This window comes from Dasypus novemcinctus, chromosome X (assembly GCF_030445035.2).
Source record: "Dasypus novemcinctus isolate mDasNov1 chromosome X, mDasNov1.1.hap2, whole genome shotgun sequence".
Lineage (NCBI taxonomy): Eukaryota > Metazoa > Chordata > Mammalia > Cingulata > Dasypodidae > Dasypus > Dasypus novemcinctus.
Genome location: NC_080704.1, coordinates 135,936,834 through 135,960,167, shown reverse-complemented (window position 1 = coordinate 135,960,167; position 23,334 = coordinate 135,936,834). Strand labels below are relative to the sequence as shown.

The 23,334-nt window shown below is 36.1% G+C and overlaps 1 protein-coding gene across 1 annotated transcript in view; it reads left to right on the top strand.

Moving 5' to 3' along the window:
- THOC2 (THO complex subunit 2) overlaps nucleotides 1–23,334 on the top strand; it is a 136,704-nt gene that overhangs the window by 47,013 nt on the left and 66,357 nt on the right. Inside the window, exon 8 of the mRNA XM_058291677.2 lies at nucleotides 15,864–16,030. Within this exon, the coding sequence (XP_058147660.1) occupies nucleotides 15,864–16,030 (167 nt within the window). The remainder of the gene's footprint in view (nucleotides 1–15,863; nucleotides 16,031–23,334) is intronic.

Below are 23,334 nucleotides of genomic sequence, written 5' to 3'. Positions count from 1 at the left end.
TTTCATACTGGCTTTTAATAAAAAAAAAAATGACACCCATTCCTGTTCCTAGAGGATCTACTTTCAACCCATTTGCTATTTCTTTTAACTCCATAACTCAGAATAATGTGTCTTTATTGCTGTTGTTTAATGGCTTAATTTTAGATATTACCTACTGACTGACTACTTTGTGGCATATTAGGATTTAACTCTTATGCCTCCCTCACATTTCCCCTCCTCCCTTCTTTTCAATGTATTAGTGGTTATATTAAGATTTTGGTTAAATCAGTATTCACAGTCAAATTTAGAACATTTTCATCACCTCAAAAACAAACCCAATAATTTTAAGCTATCACTCTCCTATTCCTTCATTCCCACCCTGTCCTCCCCTACTAACCTTACGCAACCAGTAATCTACATTCTGCTCTATAGATTTTGCTCTTCTGGATATTTTTTTTTTCCTTCTGGACATTTTATATGAATGGAATCATAATATGTGGTCTTCTGTGACGATTTCTTTCACTTAGTGTAATGTTTTCAAGTTTCATCCATGTTGTAGCATGTATAGTACTTCTTTCCTTTTTTTGGCCAAAAACATTCTGTTGTCTGATATATATATCACATTTTGTTTATCCTTTCCTCAGTTGATGGACATTTGGACTATTTCTACCTTTTGCATATTACAGATGTTCCTATAAACATTCATGTATAAGTTTTTGTATGAACTTAGATTTTCATTTTTCTTGGGTATGTACCTAGGAATGGGATTGCTGGGTCATGGAGTGACTCTTTTTAATTCTTGAGGAACTGCAAGATTGTTTTCCACAGTAGCTGGACCATTTTACATTCTCACCAGAAGTGTATGAGAATTTGAAAATTCTAATTTCTCCACATCCTTTTTATATATATAAATATATATATATTTTGTCAGGCAGAAGACTTTTTATTTTTTTTCCCAGAGAGCAATTTATATTGAGGCGCATACAATGAAATACATCAGTGCTGTACAAAACAATAAAAATATTTTGCACTTTTATTTACAAAATAATTTCATAAACTATAATAATAAATATGACCAAACTACAAAGGAGAGTTCTCAGCTTCCATCCTTTATGGCTAGAAAAATAAATAATTTTAATAAATATTTAACTCTGCTTCCTACCTCTAGAGAAATTAAAGTATTGGAAATACTTTCGTACATATTTCCAAATTGTCCCTAACCCTTTCATAGACTTAAGACTGAAAACGGTTCTATTTTTTACTGAGAATTGTAAACAGTCTTGAAAAAGATAATTTTCTGTTAGTATGGACTGAATTTCATAAAATAAAAAAATTTATAAATTTTTAAATTCTAGTTACAGTTGAATGAATTATTCATTTTTGGGATCCACATCCTTTCCTAACTGTCCTCATATATGTGAAGTGGTATCTTGTGGTTTTTATTTTTGTTTTTCTCATGATTAATGATCTCGGGCATCTTTTCATATGCTTATTGGCTATTTATATATCTTCCTTGGAGAACTGTCCATTGAGGTCTTTTGCCCATTTATTAATTGGGTTGTCTTTCTATTATTGAGTTGTATGAGTTCTTTATATATTCTGGATAAAAGTCCCTTATCTAGTATATGATTCGCAAATATTTTCTCCCATTTTATGGGTTCCTTTTCTCCTTTTTATTTTAATTTATTTTATTTTTATTTAATTGTCTTTATTTTAAGGATACATAGTTCATAAAAAATGTTACATTAAAAAATATAATAGATTCCCATATACACCACACTCCACAACCCCACCCCTCCCAAATCAACAACCTCTTTCATCATTGTGGCACATACATTGCATTTGGTGAATACATTTTGAAGCACTGCTACACCTCACGGATTATAGCTTACATTGTAGTTTACACTCTACCCCAGTCTATTCAGTTGGTTATGACAGGATATATAATGTCCTGCATCTGTCCCTGCAGTATCATTCAGGACAACTCCAAGTCCTGAAAATGCCCCCACCTGGTGTCCTTTGAAGCTCAAGAATTTTAAATTTTGATGAAAGTTCACTTTTTTTTTTCTTTTGTTGCTTGGGCTTTTGGTGTCATATCAGAAGAATCCATTGCCAGTGCAAGGTCATGAAAATTTAGTCTAATGTTTTCTTGTAAGAGATCTTTGATACCTTTTTTTTCTCTAGTTTTAAAAAAATGTTACATTCAGAAAACTTTGATACATTTTGAATTAAGTTTTGTATATGATGTAAGGATCCAACTTCATTCTTTTGCATGAATGGTGTCCCAGCACCATTTCTTGCAAATACTATTCTTTCCCTATTAGATGGTCTTGGAACCCTTGTGAAAAATTATTTGACTGTAGATATATGGGTTTATTTTTGGAATCTCAATTCTATTCCATTGAGACAGTAACACTGTCTTTTTTTTAAAAAAGATTTATTATTTTTTGTTTCTCCCCCGCTCTACCCCGCCCCACCCTGCCCCAGTTGTCTGTTCTCTGTGTCCATTTGCTGCATGTTCTTCTTTTGTCCGCTTCTGTTGTTGTCAGTGGCACGGGAATCTGTCTCTTTTTGTTGCGTCAGCTCTCCTTGTGTGCAGTGCCATTCTTGGGCAGGCTGCACATTCTTTCATGCTGGGCTGCTCTCCTTCCGGGGCGCACTACTTGCGAGTGGGCCCCCTATGCGGGGACACCCCTGCGTGGCAGGGCACTCCTTATGTGCATTAGCACTGCGCATGGGCCAGCTCCACATGGGTCATGGATGCCTGGGGTTTGAACCTCAGACCTCTCATATGGTAGATGGATGCCCTATCCACTGGGCCAAGTCCACTTCCCCACACTGTCTTGATTACTGTTGCTTTCTATAAAGTTTTGAATTTGGAAAGTGTTAGAGCCCTCCTACTTTCTTCTTTTTCAGGATTGTTTTCATTATTCCGGTTCCCTTGCAATTCCATATGCATTTTAGTGTCACCTTGTTAATTCCTGCAAAGAAGTCAACTGGAATTCTGATAGGACTTGTGTTGAATTTCTGTGTCGCTTGGGAGTATTGCCATCTTGACAATATTAAGTTTTGTATCAGTGAACGTGGAATGTTTTCCCATTTACTTAGATCTACCTTAAGTTCTTTCAATAATATTTTGTAGTTTTCATAGTATAAGTTTTGTGCCTTTGTTAAATTTATTAAGTATTTTATTCTTTTTGATGCTTTGTGAATACAATTGTCTTAATTGCATTTTTGGATTGTTCATTGCAAGTACATAAAAATACAATTGATTTTGGTGTATTGATCTTGTATCTTGCAACCTTGCTGAACATGTTTATTCTAATAGTTTTTAGTGGATTCCTTTGGATTTTCTATGAAAAAGATCGTGTCACCTGTGAATAGAGATAGTTTTACTTCACTACATGCCTTTTATTTCTTTTCCTTGTTTAATTGTCTTGGCTAGAATCTGCAATACAGTGTTGAATCGAAGAAGTGAGAATGGGCATCCTTGTCTTGTTCTTGATCTTAGGAGGAAAACTTTGTCTTTCACCATTAAGTATGATGTTAGTTTTGGGTGTTTCATAGATGTCATTTATCAGATTGAGGAAGTTCCCTTATTGTTGAGTGTTTTTTTTTAATCATGAAAAGGTGTTGGAATTTGTCAAATGATTTCCTTGTGTCTGTTGAGATGATTGTGTTATTTTTCCTTCTTTTTCATATTACATAAATTGATTTTCAGATGTTGAACTTCTTGTATTCCTGGGATAAATCCCACTTGGTCATGGTATATACTTCCTTTTATATGTTGCTGGATTTGGTTTGTTAGTATTTTGTTGAGGATTTTTGCCCCATATATATAAGTTTTAACTCCATATTGATACATTTGACTTTTTGTTTTCTATGTCTCATTTTTTTGTTCCTCTATTCCTCCTTTACTGCTTTCTCTTGCATTAGTGAACATTTTCTAATGTGACATTTTAATTTCTTTAGTGATTTCTTTACTGCATATTTCTGAGTAATTTTTTTAGTGGTTGCTCTAAGGATTACTATATATACCTTAAATCTATAATAATGTCTGAATTCTAGTGCTATATATGCCTATATAGCTCTTACTCCCCACCCTTTTGTGGTATTATTATACATATTGAATCTATTAATGCTACAAACACATCAATGCATTGTTATAATTATTACTTTACCAGCTGCAGTAATTTCCTTAGCCCAATATAGGTTTATTCCCACCTTGTTTCTTTGTGCTATTATTATTGGCAAATATATTACACATATTATATTACATTTTTATATGTTATAGGCTGAACATTACATTATATACATATTTTATACAGTTGCTTTTTAAACCACTTATTAGAAGAAAGAAAAATATGCAATTTTACTTTTTTATATAAATATGCAATTACCTTTATTGGTGTTCTTTGCTTATTTATGTAGATTCATTCAGATTACTACCTGGGGTGGGTCACTTGCTTTCAGCCTGAAGAACTTCCTTTAATATTTCTTGTAAGACAGGTCTTCTAGCAACAGATTCTCTGTTTTTGTTTATCTTTATTTCACTTTCATTTTAAAAAATATATTGTGGTAAATTATATATAACATGAAATATGCCATTTTAACCATTTTAATTGTACAATTCAGTGGCATTAATTACATTCACAATATTATGCACCCATCACCAGTATCTGTGTCCAAAACTTCGAACTCTGTACCCATTAAGCAATAACTCCTCCTTCCCCCTCCCCCCAGCCCTTGGTATCTCTGATCTACTTTCTGTCTCTGAATTTGACTTGATTAGTTTTTATAAGTGGAATTGTACAACATTTCTTCTTTTGCATCCGACTTCTTTAACTTAATATATTTTCCATGTTCATCCATATTATTGTTTGCATCAGAACTCCATTTCTTTTTATGGCTGAATATTATTCCATTATATGGTTATGCCATGTTTTGTTTATCCATTCACTTTTTTTGGTACTGGAGATTGAACCCAGTACCTCATACATGGGAAGCAGGCACTCAACCACTGAGTTACACCTACTCCCATTTACCTCATTTTTGAAAGATAGCTTTGCTGATTATTCAGTTGACAGTTATTTTCTTTGAGCACTTTGAATGTTATCTATCTGCCTTCTGACTCTCATTGTTTCTGCTGAGAAGGCAACTATTAATCTTCTTGAGTTTCGCTTGTATGCAAGGAGTCTTTTTCTCTTTGCTGCTTTCAAGATTTTCTTCTTGTCTTTGACTTTCCGCATTTTTACTATGATGTGTCTGTGGATCTATTTGTGTTTTATCATACTTGGAGTCTCTTGAGCTTTCTGGATGTATAAGTTATTGTTTTTTGGTATATTTGGGAAGTTTTCTGTCATTTCGTCAAATATTTTTTCTGCTCCTTTTTCTTGTTCTTCTCTTTTTGATACTCCCATTACATGCATGTTTAGGTGCCTGATGGTATCCCACATTTCTCTGAGGCTCACTTCAATTTTCTTAATTTTTTTTCACTCTGTTCTTCAGTTTACATAATCTCTATAAATCTGTTTTCAAGTTTGCTAATTCTTTCTTACTGTTCATACCTGTTGTTGGACCCCTGTAGTGAATTTTTAAATTTTGTATCATACTTTACAACTCCAAAATTTTCATTTGGTTCTTTTAAAAATAATTTTTATAATATAATGCTTATAACTTTCATAATATTTATAATGGTTATTTTGATGTTTTTTTTCTGTTAAAGGTGACATCTAGTCACTCACAGACAGTTTGTGTTGCCTGCTCCCTTTTGAGTATATGGGTCATAATTTTCTGTGTCTTTCTATGCCTTGTAATTTTTGTTGGAAACTGGACAGATAATATATTACAGAAACTCAGTACTGGTTCACTCCCTCCAGGGGTGATTATGTTATATTCTTGTGTAATTTTTTAGCAAGTGGTTGAATTATTTTAATGAAGTCTTTTTTACCTATACTGTTAGGGCTGCGTTATTGCTTCTCTGAGAGGCATAGCTTTATGTAAATCACTCTGGGTTGATAGGTAGTTTTGTTAGTGCTTTCTTTCTTTCTCTGACCACACCCAGCTGTTGAACTTCACTGAATTATCTAAAATGTCCTGGGGGCATAAATTGCTCACAAACTTAAACCAGTCAAATTGTGGCTCCTTTGAAGGAATAGTTCTGATGTCAGTGTTCCATATTTGTTCTGACCCCAAGAGTGCTACTCACTCTGTCTTATTGCTTGCATTTCTCCTATACATATTATTTTGCTTCTCTCTTGCAAGCTAGCTTATATTTTCATTAAATCCATGAATCTTCTCCCAATTGCCTTTTTTTATGTTTCTTTCTTAAAAGAAACATAGATACTTTCTTAAAAGAGACTTAGATTACATAAATATTACATAAAAAATGTAGGGGATTCTCATATGCCCCACTCCCTACCTTCCCACACTTTTTCACATTAACAACATCATTAGTGTGGTATATTTGTTACAATTGATGAACACGTATTGGAGCATTGCCAGTAAGTGTGGATTATAGTTTACATTATAGCTTAAAGTCTCTCCCACTTATGTAAGTTATGACAAGATGTATAATGACCTGTATCCGTCACTGTAACATATTCAGGACAATTCCAATTTCCCAAAAATACCACCATATTACACCTATATAATAAGATACTTAGGTTACATAAATGTTACATAAAAAATGTAGGGGATACCCATATGCCCTGCTCTCCACACCTCCTACAGTTTCCCACATAAATAACATCCTTCATTTGTGTGGTACATTCATTGAAATTGATGAACACATTTTGGAGCATTGCCACTAAGCATGGATTAAAGTTTACATTGTACTTTACACTCTCCCACCCAATTATGTAGGTTATGGCAAGATACATAATGGCCTATATCTGTTGTTGCAGTGTTATTCAGGACACTTCCCAAGTCCCGAAAATGCCCCCGCATTACATCTGTTTTTCCCTCTCCTTGCCCTTAGAACCTCTGGTGGCTACTGCCTCCACATCAATGATATAATTTCTTCCATTGCTAGAATCACAATAAGTCTGTAGTAGAATACCAGTAAGTCCACTGAAGTCCATAGTTCATTCACCAATCCTGAGGAGTCTGGAATGGTGATGTCCACTCCACCTCTAATTGAGAGGGGGGCTGCAGTCCATTAGGGCTGATGAATGGGACTCCTTTGCTTACAGTTATATAGACTCTTGGTTCCTTGGTATGATAGTTGTCTATCATCACCTTGTTTTCCTGGGTGAGACCAGTGAACTGGAGAGTGGATATTTCAACTCCCTTGAGTTTCAAGACCCAGTGGCACATACATGGAAAGCCCAAAGATTTAAGTTTCTTGGACGTACACCTAGCAACTCTAGTACTAATTTTAGGTTCAAATAGAAGAACCGAGGAGCCATGTGTAGGGAAACCACAACTGAGTCTAATTCTGTCACCCTGGACAGCATAAATTCCAAAGTCGGGCCCATAGGCAAAGCACCAAACTCCTCCTGAGCTATCTACTTTGACTATAGTGTCTGGATGTCTCCAGAGCCCTCAGGAGCCCTGCTGTTTCCTAATTGACTTTCAACAAAACCTCTACTTTTCTTGCAAATGCCCTTTGGGTTGAACTTCTCCATGCTCTATTACATGTGAAGTCTGTTCCTTTTGGAGGAGATAAGGAGCTAAGTTTTAAGGTCTTCTCCCTACCCTACCCCCTCAGCAGAATCTCTGAGCCAAGTACTCTGGAGCTGTAGGTGGGTAAAATGGCAACTTCTCTCTGAGAGACACCCTTATGCTAGAATCTGAGTCTTGGCTTGCCTCTTCTGGCCTGGAACCGTCACTTCATGAACTGGGGCAAGGGAGAATGGGGCCCCAGTGTTTTCAGTGTACCAAATCCAAGATAGAGCCTCTGTTACATGAATGGGTGCTGGACAGAAGAAGGGAGCTCCCATCTCTCAAGTGCACTTGCCAGGAATCGTCTTTAGCAACAGGTAGCTGGGGGCAGGCTGAGAAATGCTGAAGTTTTACTTTTCTTGAGAAGAAAGCCCTCCATCTGGGAGCTGGGGGAGAGGGAACCCTGTGTTATTGACTGTAGTTATCTGGAGTGGAGTTTCTGCTTCACTGAGCTGTGGGAGGAGAGAAAGAAGAAGCAGTATTGGTTCAAATACTATAGGCTCTCACCTTTTTATCAAATTTTTGTAAATTTTCTTGATTTGCCTTTTGTCCTTAGGACCATTTCAAGAGGCTTTGAATGTTTTAAAATAATTTTTACAAGTTTCATTGGGAGCGGGTCAGTGGAGTTCCTCACAGTCTTACTGGAAGTTGATCTCACTTCATACTCTTAAATTATTGAGCTTTCATTTATGTAATATCTATCAATATTTATTGTATTAGAAATTAAGTCTGAGAAATTTAAAAATATGTATTAATTCACTTAAAAATAACAAAAGCATGATATCTATGAAAATAATTACATTCCAAAAAATTAGTGAGAAGAGAGTAGCATTGTTTGCATTTTACCAAATCTTTTAATGTGTGCTTCTGCATTCAGTCTGTTGTGCTTTGTTGAGGTATGTGAAAATTTGGGTTCATACAGATAGGTAGTTGAAAAAGGGAGGAATGTTTTAATATCCTTTTTAGATAGTTGTGGATATTCTTCTCTGAAATAATACCAAAACTTGACAAGTAAGAGTTATTTCAGGGCTAGTTGAAATGTAGAATCTGAAACCATACCAATGATTGGATTTTTTAACCTGTGCATTATTTTGTAACATCCATTAGATATATGGAAAGAAAATGGTTTGTTGAAGTATGCAGATCTTTCCAGTGTTGACACATTTCATTATTCAATACGTATTTTAAAAATCACAAGCTTTAATATCATTACCGATTATATATATTAAAAAAAACTATCTATTGGGAAGTTGTTAGGCTTATACTGGTACATACAACTTTTTCCAAAATTCTCAGTTTTGCTTTAAAGATCAAAATTTATTAGAGGCAACAAATACTTCAGGTTGACTTGTTTGCAGATGCCAAGTTTGAATAACCACAGTTTGTCAGTTCTTTCAAGTAAAAACGATGTTCCATGAAAAAAGCATCTGTTTCATCTCAGAATTTAGTTGTCCAAGTACTTTTCCTTGAGGCAATCATAGTATTTTGTTGTATGGCAGACATACTTTATGCTTACTTCCCATCTCATCACACAGAATATTAAGAAGACATGTTCACAAGGCTTGACATTTAATAAAATTAGTAATTTTTATTGCTTCATCAAGAACATTCTTAGGTGGGATTGGCTTTTTTTCTTTTTAACGAGAGTACATGGTTGTGAAGAATTCAGTGAAATAAGTTATAACACAGATATACCTGTAAAGCAAACATCATGCTGAGTGAAAGAAGCTAGTCACAAAAGGCCATATGTTATATCAGTCCATTTTTATGAAATGGCCAAAATAGACAAATCTATAGAGACAGAAAGTAGATGAGTGGTTGAGCTGGAATGCTTTATATCCCAAGTCTTTCCACAATTCTGCCATAGGACCCAGCTTGCTTCTTTAGTACCTTCTCTCCTGAAGGCATTTAGCAGAGCAAAATTGAAATTTACCACTCATCCATCCCCTTTCAATGCTCTAAAATTTTGCCCACAGCTCTTGTCTGCCTATTGTCTCTTCTGTTTTTCTATTTTTTCTATTTTTTTGGGGGGGGAGTCCTTGTTGGTTTATACTTTTTTATTTCTTTGTTATTTTGGGGAACATTTCAAAGAGAGATTTCCTTGAAAGTCTGCTTTTATTTAACTAGGAAAATATATACAATTTGTATTGGACTTTTCCCCCATAGAGAATAGGTTATGTTACTATCTCTGACGAACAATGTGTAATCTGCTCAAGACATACTTGGATATTCCATGACTATAAACAATTTGATTTCTTGGGCTAAACCAATATTCTAATACATCAATTATGTATACTGTGAAGGGCTAGAAGTACTCAAATGTCACCTTCTCAGTTAAGCCTTCCCTGGCTACCTCCCTTGACACTTCTATCCTTCCCTGATTATTTTTCTTTTTAGCACTTATCACCATCTAATATTTTATGTATTTTATTGTCCTTCCATCCCCACTGGTATCTGTATTCTGTGAGGACAGGGATTTTGACTTGTTTTGTTAATTTATTACCCTCGTCCTCAGTGTCTAGAACAACAGTACCTGGTGCAGAGGTACTAAGTAAATACTTGTCGAAAATGGAGGAATCTTTGCCCTTTTCATGTAGAGTTTATAATGACTCTTAGCAGCCTCCTTTCCCTGGCATGGAGATTTTTAATTTTTCTCCCTGGCTCAATGTTCTTTCAGAGTAGATGACCCCTACACCTACCTTCCATCCCTGTTGTCTGAGACCTGAATTTTTCATTGGCATGGAAAGTTAAGTCATATTCCAATGAGTATTCTTTCAGTGTTAGAATTTGTTGGATTCCTTCTTGTTTTAGTTTGTCAAAGGGCTGCCAGTGCAAAGTACCAGAAATGGGTTGGCTTTTATAAAGGGGATTTATTTGGGGTAAAAGTTTACAATTCTGAGGCCATGAAATGTCCAAATCAAGGCACCATCAGAGGTGCTTTCTCACCAAAGTCAGTTACTGTTGATCCTGTTGTTCAGCCCCATTGTGAAGCAAGATGGCCACCAATCTCTGCTGAGGTCTCTGCCTTCCCCTCCAGAATCTACCGTGTTGTTTCCCAGAGCTCAGCTGTGGGCATCCAGATATAGGGCTTGTCTCTTTCCGGGACTTCTCTATCAGTCCACTTTCTTCCCGAGTTCAGCTGCAAACTGTCAGACATACAGCTCTCCCTGGGTCTCAGCTCTTGGAGACGCCCAGGGGCTTTTCTCCTCATCTCAGCTGTGGGTAAAACTGGAGTCCTTTCTTTCCTATTGTAGGATCAAATATAGTGGCTTTCTTTCTCTCTGTGTTTCTTTTTATATCAGACCCAGCAAGACAGTGGAGACCCAAGCTGGCTCACACGTCACTGACATAGTCCAGTCAAAAGCATCTCATACACCACAGGAATAGATTAGAAAAGATTAGAACATAAACTTGTTCTTTTTGGGATTCATAAAATAACCTCAAACTGCCACACTTCTCAGTGCAAACTCCATCCTGGCCTTTTCTCATATGGCCAGAACATCTCTGACATAGCATCCAATTTTTTTGTGACAACTTTGGATGAGCCTCCCCTTGGACTGATAATACCTCACATAAAACTATCTCAGGTCTGATCTTCTTCACCAGCTATTGTCAGAACTGATACCTAGTTTGGGAAATAGGTGTTTTCCTTATACTTGTATTCAGGGTAGTGGTCTCATCAGGAAAGTCTATCATCCTTTAATTAAAAGGCAGTCATTTGCTCCCTAAAAAGATTCTGGCAAATGAGAATGTTTATAGCTTGTCAGATAGCCAGGGGCTATTTACTGAATCAGCAAGGAAGTAGGTAGAACCATGGATAGTTACTGTGATCTGAAGTCTTGACTAATTTTGAACAACTTATTAAATAGAACTAGATGGTAATTAGACTCTTGAGCTGTGGTCCTTGACTCAAGATGGCAAAAAAAAATTAGAGGAAAGGATGTCAGAGATGGACTCCTTGGATTGCTGAGCTGAACTATAAATACTCCACTTAAATGAACTATAAATACTCTGCCCTTCAATAAAAGTGATTGCTAGGTATTCTTTTCTTCTAAATCAGTGTATAACAAACATTTTCTGTAAAGGGCAAGATAGTGTTTTTTGTCTTTGTGAGCCATAGCCTCTGTCACAACTCTGCCAACTCTGTCATTGTTCTGCAAAAGCAGGCATAGATAATAAGTAAACCAGTGAGTTTAGCTGTGTTCCTATCAGACTTTATCTACAAAAACAGAAGACTGGATTTGACTCATTGGCTGTAGTTTGCCAATGCCTGCTCTAAATCTGAAGTTCTGGCTAAAATAATTAGTCACGGATCTAGCTTAACTGAGCTTACTTTTTGGAGAGTGAAAATGGTTCTTCCTGGTTTTGGGTTTTGTGGTCTAGAATCCTTTTGGTTTAGGATTGACCCTTACCGTCTCATCCACAATCAGAGCCCTCTTCACCAAACCTCAGGACCGTCATTTGTTGCTTGATGTTCAAGCTGTAAATTTGGCTGGGAGTAGGAAAGGAAGTGTAGGGTTCTGCCCACTTCAAATCTCACAGCTCTTCTTGGTTATTTGTCAGATGACCAGTGAAAAATTAAAAACAAAAGAAAACCTCAAACCCAGTAGTTTATTCTTGGAGAGATTATGAGACATTAACCCCTGTGACTACATTATCTTGAATGTTGTTATTTTATCTTTGTCCAGCCTGGATACAAGGTCGATTCAGCCTGCATGCATCTTATTGTAGTATTGGCTTTCTCCTAGTCCTTTGAAAGGGAAACTAGTTGGCCGCCTCCCTTACCTAATTTTTTTGCTTTATTGACATTTCTTGACTATACGCTAGTTAAGAAGGGTTTTTTTCCCTACTGTGAAATAGTTTTTACGATTTATATTTTTCATATGTTAGGTGTATTTCTCTACATCGTGGTTCTTTTGTAATTCCTGAGACACGCATAGTTTTTTCAAGTACTATTTCTTAGAAATTGTCCAGCGTAGATAATATTGGCCTGCTTCTGAAGGAATTCTTTCTAGATGCCAGATCATTTCCTTTTGTTAAAAACATGGTTTTTCTCTGTCTTCTAAGATCCATTCTATTAGGAATATGATGATTGAAGCTACAATTCTGTTGTTGTTTTTTGTCTCTAATGTATAGGTGAGCGACCTGTCCCAGCCACGTTAACCAATATCTCTTTGTCTTTTTTGTTCAAGAATCTCAATTTTGTCTTATTCCTACAACAGCCATTGTCAGTTTAGTCATATTTCGTGTCTCTTGTTGCAGTCATTTGCTCTAATATATTGGATATCTTGACATCTTTGAGGACTTTCCAGTTATTTTCAGTCCATTTATTCAAAGATGTATCATCCTAAAAGGTTATTAACTGTATTACAGGGTAGAGGAGGCATTTTACTTTTCTCCCTATCACAAGTACTTGGCACATAGTGGGTATTTAATGTTAATTTAAATAAAGGAACAAATCTGCGGCCATTACAGGTCTGCCTTTTATTTTTTCACTCACTTCCTTTTAATATGGTTCCCTATTTGTTCCTCAAAAGGCATAACAGGGAAAAAAAAGACAAAAGTATTATGTATGTATATATATTTGTTAATGTAGCTGGTGGTAGAGATAGGGAGCTAGGCTTATGATCACTCTCAAGACCACATGATCATATATTCTTGGGCTGAACAAAAGCCTTTCTAAGATACTTGAGCCGCAGGAGTGACTATGTTCTACCACAGTGCCATTAGGAAAAGATCGTTTTTTTACATGCAAGCTGACTGATTATACTAGAATCTCATTGTATATCAAATGGCTTAACTGTTACTGGATCCCTTAGGTTTTAAAAAAATCACTCAAACTTTTGTTCTTGTTACTTTTCCCATCTTAGGTGCAGAGATCAATTTGATTGATTGGACTAACTTATGGTACCTGAGACATTTAATAGGCAACTCACAAGCCTGTTTTTCTTTTGTGAAGGTGCAGCAGTTGATTTATATTAAAAACAAGTGTATACTTCTTCTTCCAGATTACTTACTGCCTTAAATTGTACCTAGAAAGAATTGGGTAGTTGACAGTACAGATCACTGATACAGTAACCTTGATGGAATAATACTGTTAAATAAAACATAATGCCAGTGGTTCATTCACATTTCAGCACACTGAAAATCTTAACTTCAAAGCAATGAAAATGAAATACTTAAAAATTTTCCATGTACTGTGTTGTCCTTCTATTCCTTATTCACAAGTTTTGTATGTATCTTAATGGGTAATTATAAGCCAGGCAGCTTTTCAGATTTTTATTTTAATGTCTCTTTTGTCCTTTCTGATAAAATAGAGTATTATTCATTTTTATTTCATGATGTAATTTTCACATTTAGTAAATGTAGAAGTAATAAGGCTGAAGAACTTGCTAGATCTTACTTCGATAAGCTATTATTGCAGTGTGTTACAGCAATTTGGAAGCATTTCTTTTAAGTTACAATTGACTTACAATAAACTGCCCATATTTAAAGTGTACAATTTGAGTTTTAACATTTGTATACACCTGTGAAAGCATCACCACAATCAAGACAATGAACATTTCATCATTCCCCAAAATTTCCTCTTGCCCCTTTGTAATTTATCCCTCCTTATTCCCTCTCTCCAGGCAACACCACTGATACGCTTTCTGTCACTACAGATATTCATTTGCTAGAGTTTCTTTCGTAAATGGAATCATATGGTGTGTGATTCTCTGGATTATTTCATTCAACATATTTATTTTTAGGATTCTTCTATATTGTTATGGAATGAAATAATCCAGTATTTATTTGTTTTCTGCAAACTATGAAAAATAGTTTTTTTTGTTTTTTTCTTTTAATAATTTATAATTTTTTTGTCTTTATTTTTTTAATGTTACATTCAAAAAAATATGAGGTCCTCATATACCCCCACCCCCCTCACCCCAGAAAAATATAGTTTAAAATACTAGAATCCCATTTGGTTTGATGTGAGACATGTGGAAACTGATATAAACTGAGAGAACAGCACATTTAATATCTCATAGTCTGGGTCATAAGCATACCATTTATTGAGAGGAATGGTGGGTGAAATTATCTATATTGTTTAAATTATTTCTCTTTTTTTGCTGTGTAAGTGGTTGAATTCTTATAGGTTAAACGCACATATGGCTGTATCATAATATATTTATGGTAATACAACTGAAGCCAAATGCATATAGATCAGGGGTTCTTTACCAGGGGTCCTTGAGCTTGAATTGAAATAAAAAAACAAAACAAAACATCATTCTTGTGGGGACATGTTGGTGCAGGTGGGATATATTTATTAAATAATACACAGTATAGTGTGAACTTAGTAAAAGGGGTCTGTGGTTTTCACCTGATTGGCAGAGGGGTCCATGGAACAAAAAAGGTTAAGAACCCCTGATAGATAATATTAAAGAGTAGAATTGCTAATAGGAATGTTTATTAAATCTGTGTTCATCAGCCCTTTTTAGCTTGCTCTAGAAGATTAGCAAGAATAGGTAGCCATGAACACCTATTCATTGCTTCTTTCCCTTCTTTTTTCTGCTCTATCTAGATTGTCCATCATTTTCCTTCTCTTGTTGCTTATGTCATCTGCACTCCTTTGTTAGGTCCCTAACTCCCTTGGTATTCTCCAGTCTCTTAAGTATCAGCATTATACTTCATTTCCCTTTAGAGTGTTGCCAAAAAATCCACAAAATTATGTGGCACAATTGTATTTTGTTGCTCTGTTGTGTGTTTAAGATAAATTAAAAATCGATTCTAAAAATGATGGTCTACTTTCATGAACCTGAACTTTTAACTGTTTATCAGCTTTCCAAATATTTCTGTGTAGAACATTTAAAAAACAATTTAGTTGCCTAATTTGTCTAATGCATTGTTTGATTTTCATATTTTGCTAACAGTTAAAAATGTGTTGATCTTTTTCACTAGCCTGAGTAATCAAGAACTGGGACACAGTGTAGCATAGAAGAAAGTTTACTTAATGTAGTGTCACAAGGGCTGGGCTCTAGCCCCAGTCTTGTCACTAACCCCTTCTGGGATTCTGAGCAAGTCATGTTTCTCATCCATAAAGTATGGAGTGTGGACTTGATGATCTTGAAAGTTAAACCATTGTTTTAAATTTGCTATATAAGTTATCCCTGAAAGTTAATGGCTTTACCAAAAATAATGTATAATCAGTTTTGAATTTGTGTGTATTTCATCTGTTGCAGGATGCTTTAATCTGGATCCCAATAGAGTTTTGGATGTCATTTTAGAAGTGTTTGAATGCAGGCCAGAACACGATGACTTCTTTATATCTTTATTAGAATCTTACATGAGTATGTGTGAACCGCAAACACTGTGTCATATTCTTGGGTTCAAATTCAAGTTTTACCAGGTAAAAAACAAACATATATATATACACAAATATATATATATGTATGTATATATATATATATATATGTATGTTAATCTCATGCTTTTCTATGTAAAATTTAATTTTGAATTGTATTTGTAAATGATTGGTTTTAGGTCAGACATTATAGCAGATGTGCTAGATAAATGCCTAGCTAACAGTATGATGTATGTGCTGTATTAGTGGTATATAAATGATGTGATATGAAAGCCTAGAGGAAAGCATAATTAATTTTGCCTTGGGAGAAATGGAGTCAGAGAAGACTTTATTGACAAAGTATTTTTATCAACCTGGTCCTTGAAGGATGAGTAGGAGTTTGTCAAGAGTTTTCTATGCAGAAACTGTGAGAATGAAGATGTTGAAATATACATGGCATGTTGAAGGAATGGTACGTAGTCTGATGGGGCTAAATTATAAGATGCGGAGGAAAGAAAGGGCAGTAAATCAAGTTGGAAAGGTAGCTGCACTTTAGATTGTCAAGTGTTGTGAATACTATGTTAAGAGTTAGAATATTATTGTATAAAGAGTGGCCATTGGAATTTTTTTATGGATGGGAACTTGAGGCATGTATTACATTATTTTTCATTAAATCCCTGTAATAGCTGTCTAATCTCTATGCCTCTGGTTATTGCTCCTTCAGTCCATCTTCCATATTATTGTTACTGCTACTTTCTAAAAGAGAATCCAGTTGACTCACTTAACTTTTCAAAAATCTTTGCCTGTAAGAGTGTCTTTTGTGAGCTATAGCAAATGTATATCACTACTGCAGGGTGTTAGGAATTCATGGGAAAAATACAACTGGAATGACCTATGGACTGTGGTTAGCAGTAATAATATAATATTCTTGCACCTATGCCAAAGATATACTGTGTTGATAATGGAGCAGTATGGAAAATGTGAGCCAAATGTGTACTATGGACGTGGTAACAATCAGATGATATTATCTTATCCATAACAAATGTTCCACCACAGTGTGGTGTGCTGATAGAGGGGTGTTGCTTGGGAATTCTGCATATGTGCATGATTGTTTTAGAAGTTTACAACTTTTGTCATAAAAAATATATTTAAAAAATAATAAGGTGTATTGGGGGAAAAACACACCAAATGTAAGATAAGGACTATAATTAGTAAGATTTTGACAATATTCTTTTGTAATTTGTAAAAAACATCTCTTGACAATGTAAGGGGTTGATGGAGGGCTGATGTATGGGACCCCTGTATGATGTTATGCATGTTTGCTTTGTAAGTTCACAACTTTTACTATACACTTAATTGTTTATGTGTATTCATATATAAATGACATAAAGATAATAATAGGGTTGGGGGAAATACTTTGTTTAGTAGTAATATTTTGACAATGCTCTTTAATCATTCATTAAAAAGGTTTAACAACAATGTAAGGTGTTGGTGGTAGGATGAGCTATGAGAGTCCTGTATGATGTTATAGATGTTTATTTTGTAAGTTCACAACTATTACTATACATTTATTGTTTTTGTATGTTTATGTGTGGGTGATATACTTCAATAAATTAATTAAAAAAATAAAAAACAAAAAACAAAAACAAAAAAAAACCTTTGCCTGTAGGATGAAATTCAAACTCTGAATGTGCGGAAAAGGCTTCCCCCCACCAGAGGTTCTGGGGATCTAACCCAGGACTTCATACATGGGAAACAGGCAGTCAACCACTTGAGCCATGTTCGCTCCCCAGGAAAGGCTTTTCACAATGTAGCACTGTTCTTTCTTTCTGGTCTCATCTTGAATCATGTTTTTTTCCTCAAATCTAGTATTCTAGTCAAATCAAATTACTAGCCATTTTCTGAGCTTATTAAATATAGACATTGCTACGAACCTTTGTTCCTGCAGTTCCTTATAACTAGAAAACTGTTCCAACCCTCTTCACCCCTCCTTTCTTCATCCTCTGTGTTAGAGGTTTCTGCCTTGCGAGGTGTATAATGATTAACTGATCACAAAGTTTACAATGGTTAACAAACAGTGACTTGCATTCCTATGACATAGAACAACCACCATCCAGAGACTGCATGTTCAGATACAGTTCATTACCTCAGAAGAATAGACAAAGGAGCCACATGACACCACCAACTCCTCCCGCATCCTTAGAATTCACTACCCCTAGTGCACCACCCCCTAGCCATCCCTATTGGCCCTCGGGTCTTACCCAAGCCCCCCCAGTACACTCCCACTGACTAAGCATTTTCCCACCTATAGATGTACTGTATAAATTTATGACCACTCTGCCAGAGGTGGGCTGAAATTTCTCTTTAGACCCCTGCCATGCTGGTGAGGTGGCTGAAGTCTATTCTTCAGACCCCTCCGTTGGGGGAGCTTCCCAATAAACTTACTGCCTGCAATCATGTCAGTCTCTATGTCCCAGTGAGTGCCATTTTTCTGTAATACTCTGTATCCTATTTATCCTTTTAGATATATGCTACTTGCTCTGTAAAGTCTTGGCTGACATTTTACCTATGCATAATTAGTCATATCTTAATCTATATTGTCATATGACTTGACACATACTTTTTGCACTTAATGTTAGAATAAACTATCTTTTTTGCCAGATTTTGAGCCCCTTAGAGCAGGTTCTATGTTTTACTAATTTCTAGGGATTAGTTTACTGCTTAGTCTATGGTAAATGCTCAGTAAATGTAAATGAGTGGTTTGTTTTAGGAAGATAATTCTCTTAATAATGTGGAAGATCTTAATGTAATAAGGCCTCCATTGCCCTTTTGGTATAGCTTTGCTGATTTTTCTACCTTCCTGACATGATCATGTAGTCAAGAAAGATACATTTATTGAGTGATTATTATAAGCTGTAGCTTTGCTGGACACTGAGGATGCTCTGGTGAAGAGGAGTGTCTTCCTGTCCTTGGAGTTCAAGTTCATGATAGTAGGAGGATTCCTTTTAGGATTCTCAAATAATGTAACACCAACTGCTTCTGCTCATGCTTTCATTTTTCATTCTCTGGAATGCTCGAGGAGACAGAAGAGAAAACAATTCAGAGCTTAAAAGGGTATAGCTTTTGGAGGCCAAACAAGGTACATTGCAGGGATTTGGGCAAGAGAACTACCCTTTCACATTTGTTCAGTATTCTTTTTCCTGATAACATCCAGGGAGTCCACTCTTAGTACAGAAAAAGAGAGGTTCAGGTATCTATCATATATTAAGAAGTACCATGATTGCTTTAGGTTTGAGACTATGAAGCCACTGCTGAAGTGACAGGGTAGGTGAAATTTAACTTGGGCATGATTAATTAGAATATAGGTTAGGGTTATAGAGTCTCTAGGTTTCAGAGTAAATCACAGTAAATAATGATGACTTACTGCTTAACATCAAGTATTAGTTGAATGTGAATTTTAGAATTTAAATGTGTGAAAATATTCCTCATGATAATATAAACCTTTTTTTGAACTGATTCAGAATATATGTAGGGTATAATTATAATGTTTTATCAATTGTAGCAAAGGTGCCACATTAATGCAAAATGTTAATAGGGAAAACTTTGTGTGTGGGAGACAGAGGGGCCAGTTTGTAGGAATTCTGTACTTTTTGAATGATTTTTCTATAAGTCTACAGGTTGACTCTCCCATTCTGCCCCCCCATCACTACCTGAATAATTTTCATCCCCACTCCCACCCTCAATCCATATTTTGACCAAATGGGAATTATTTGGATTAACAGGCTTCCTTTTTTTCCCCTTAATGCTAGTACTTCTAGGTAAAACTCATTATTCCTTCTGTGACATCAGTGAAAGTTGTTTTATTCTAGCATCGATCTATGATTAGCTGTGTTGGGTGTTTTGACTTGGAAGGGTTTCGTAGCATGTGGCCATTTTGGAGAGTAGAGCTGGTACATCTGCCCTCCATCCCCTACCAGGGATTGCTCTAATAGAGGGTTAGGGACAACATGGTTACAACACAAGGCAGAGCACAAGTGATGGAGAGAAAGGAGTTCTAGAAAGTGAGGTTATCATAAGATAAACTTGGTTAGAGTTGTCGTGCAACAGTAAAGAGGAAGGACATGGTTGCTATTACCCATATCACAGCCCCTCAATTTTTGGATTCAAAACACAGTAGTAGTATACTGATACCATGGTTAGGCCCTATTATATCCTGAGTTCATTCATTTAAGGAATATTGATTTACACCTATTATGTGCCAGCCATTGTTCTAGGTGCTAGGACTACATCTCTAAGAAAACAGAAATCCTTGCCTTCAAGGCACTTACATTCTAAATAAATTATATGAATTGTTAGAGAATGATCAGTTCAATAATGGGGAAAATATATACAGAGCAGGATAAGGAAGATTGGGAGTGCTAAAGTGGTGATGTGTTGCAATTTTAAATAGAATGGTTAGGGTAGAATTCATTGAGGTGAGATTTAAGCAAAGACTTGAAGGAAGTGAAAGAAGTAAACTGGGTGACTATTTGGATAAGAACCCTCAAGCAAAGGGAACGACCATTGCAAAGGCCCTATGGTGTGAGCATGCCCAGTGTGTTTGAGGAGCAGCATGGAGACCAGTGTGGTTATATTAGAGTGATTAAGTAGCAGTGTAGTAGGAAGTAAGGTCAAAAATGAAGGACCAGAACACCAAGTGTGTTTAGGCTTCTTTTATTTTGCTTAAAGCTGCTGGGAGCAATATATGAGAAATGGGTTGATTTGTATAATGGGAATATATTAGGTTAAAAGCTTAAAGTTTTGAGGCTGTGAAAGCGTCCAAACCAGGGCATCATCAGGAGACAGGTCACCAGCGATCCTGGAGTCCTTTTTCACGTGGAAAGGCACATGGAAGCATCTGCTTCTCTTCTGGGTCTTGTTTCAGATTCTGGCTGCTCCGTCTGTGACTTCCTTTCTCCTGGATTCCTCTCTGAGTTCTTGGTTCCCCTCTTTCCATCTCTGTGGCTTTTTCTCTTGTGCTTTTAGTCCTTCATTTATAAAGGACTCCAGCAAGAAGATCAAGACCTAGCCTGGGTCATGCCTCACTGAAGTAATCTAATCAGAGACCCTCCAGCTGAATCCAATCCAATCACATGGTCCTATATCCACAGGAATGGATTAGCTCCAAGAACATGGTCTTTTCTGGGATCCACAAAAAGCTTCAAACTGTCACAAGGCTATTGTAAAGTCTTTGACATCGATGCTGGGCAAAGCCAGCAGAGGGTTTGATACTATAATAGTTTTTTTCTTTTTGTTTCTCTTCTACTTTTTCACTTTTATTAGGAACATTTTCAAACATGGATGAGAGTATGTAGTATAATGAATACCCAAAACTCTGTCACTTAAAATTAAGTTTATTAACATGCTACCATACTTTTTTGGAAATAATTTAATTGAAGGTATCATAAAAGTTCTCTCCTAAATATTTTAGTGTGTACTTCTTAAATGTAAGGGCATTTTTCTATATAACAAAGATAATACTTAACTGGATTAACAATAATTTATTACCATCATCTAGTAAACCCAGCCCGTATTCATGTTTCCAAAATTGTTCCACAAATGCCTTTTAGCAACTGGTTTAAACTATTGTTCAACCACAGATCATACATTGTATTTGGTTGTGAGTCTTCAGATTTTTAAAAAATTTAGAATAGTGCCCCCACTACTCCCCCATTTAATGGTGTAGGCTTGTTGAAGAGACCATTCCTATTTAAGGCTCCTCCTTTTGAATTTACCTAATTGCTTTTTCATTATTCATTTAATTTGTTCTCTGTCCCTGGTAGTTCTTATATACTGGAAGTTAGGTCTAAAGGGTTGATTATGTTCAAGTAAAATATTTAATGATTAAAATACTTCCTCGATTGTCCTGTATGTTTCATATTGCAAAACATCTAATGTCTGTTCCACTGGTAATGGTCAGTAAGTTGGTGACAGTCAAACCCTTTCATTATGCAATGACATTTCCCCCCTTGTCAACCACCAAGTTATTTTGCAGGTTGATACTTTGGCCCTTGTATCTATCTAGTTTCTCATCAACCTTAACCTTAAATGGTTTAGAATCCATGGATGATCCATGCCTGAGTCAATTATTTCCTTAAGGGTTCCAAATTGTTGATTTATTAATTTTATAATGCCTTTTACATTTTTTTAACCTGTCCTTTTGTAAATAATTGTCTCTTTTCCATTCAAGCTGTTTGGTTACCTTGGATTCCTACTGGAAAGACAGGAAAAATGTTTTTTTTTTTCCCATTAAGTGCCAGCTATCAGAGTAAGGAGTTTGTTTAATAGCAGTCTCCATGGTGACATGAATGGTATGTATGTCTGAGAGAGAGAGAGTGAGCGAGCTAGTGAGAGAGCAAGGCTATGTGTGTGTGAATATGAGTATGTGTTGACTTTTCAAAGGATCAATCTGTTGTGGTAGCAGTGGAGTTTTATCAGATTCTGGATATATTTTGAAGATAGAGCTAATAGTATTTGCTGATGGATTGGATGCAGGTTGTGAGAAAGTAGAATTAAGGACTATTCTAAGCTTGCTTGAATTGAGCAGTAAAAAAGATGGTGCTGTTATCCACTGAGATAGAAAATGTCCGGGGGAATGGGTTTGGGGTGTTGGGACTGGAATCAGGAATTCAGTTTTAGACATGTTAACTTTGAGGTATCTATTCTATATCCAAGTGGAGCTGTTGAGTAAAGAGTTGGATATATATACATCTGGTATTCCGGACAAGGGGCTGACCTCGAAATAAAAATATAGGTGTTAAAGGCATGTAGATGATATTCAAAATTGTGATACTAGATGGAATCACCAAGAGATGGATATGGAGAGATAAGAAAACCAAGGATCGAGGCCTAGGACACTCCAGCATAAGGGTTTCTGGGAAAAGAGAAGGAACCAGCAAAGAAGTTCAGGGAGGAATAACATGTAAGGTAGAAGGAAAACTGAGAATGTAGCATCTTAGAAGCTAAATGAAGGAAGGAATGATCAACTGTGTTAAGTATCTCTGATTGGTAATATAAGATGAGGACTGACAACTGATCTTTGGATTTATCAGCAGGGAGATCAAAACTATTTTGGTAGAGTTGAAGTATTATTGAGAGAGAATGGGGGAAGCAGATTTGGCTCACCTGATAGAGCATCTGCCTACAGCATGAGAGGTCCAGTGTTCAAACCCAGGGCCTCCTGACCAATGTGGTGAGCTGGCCCACACGCAGTGCTGCTGCACACAAGGAGTGCCATGCCACGCAGGGGTGTCCCCCGTGTAGGGGAGCCCCATGCACAAGGAGTGTGTCCTGCAAGGAGAGCTGCCTCTGCGTGAAAAAAGTGCAGCCTG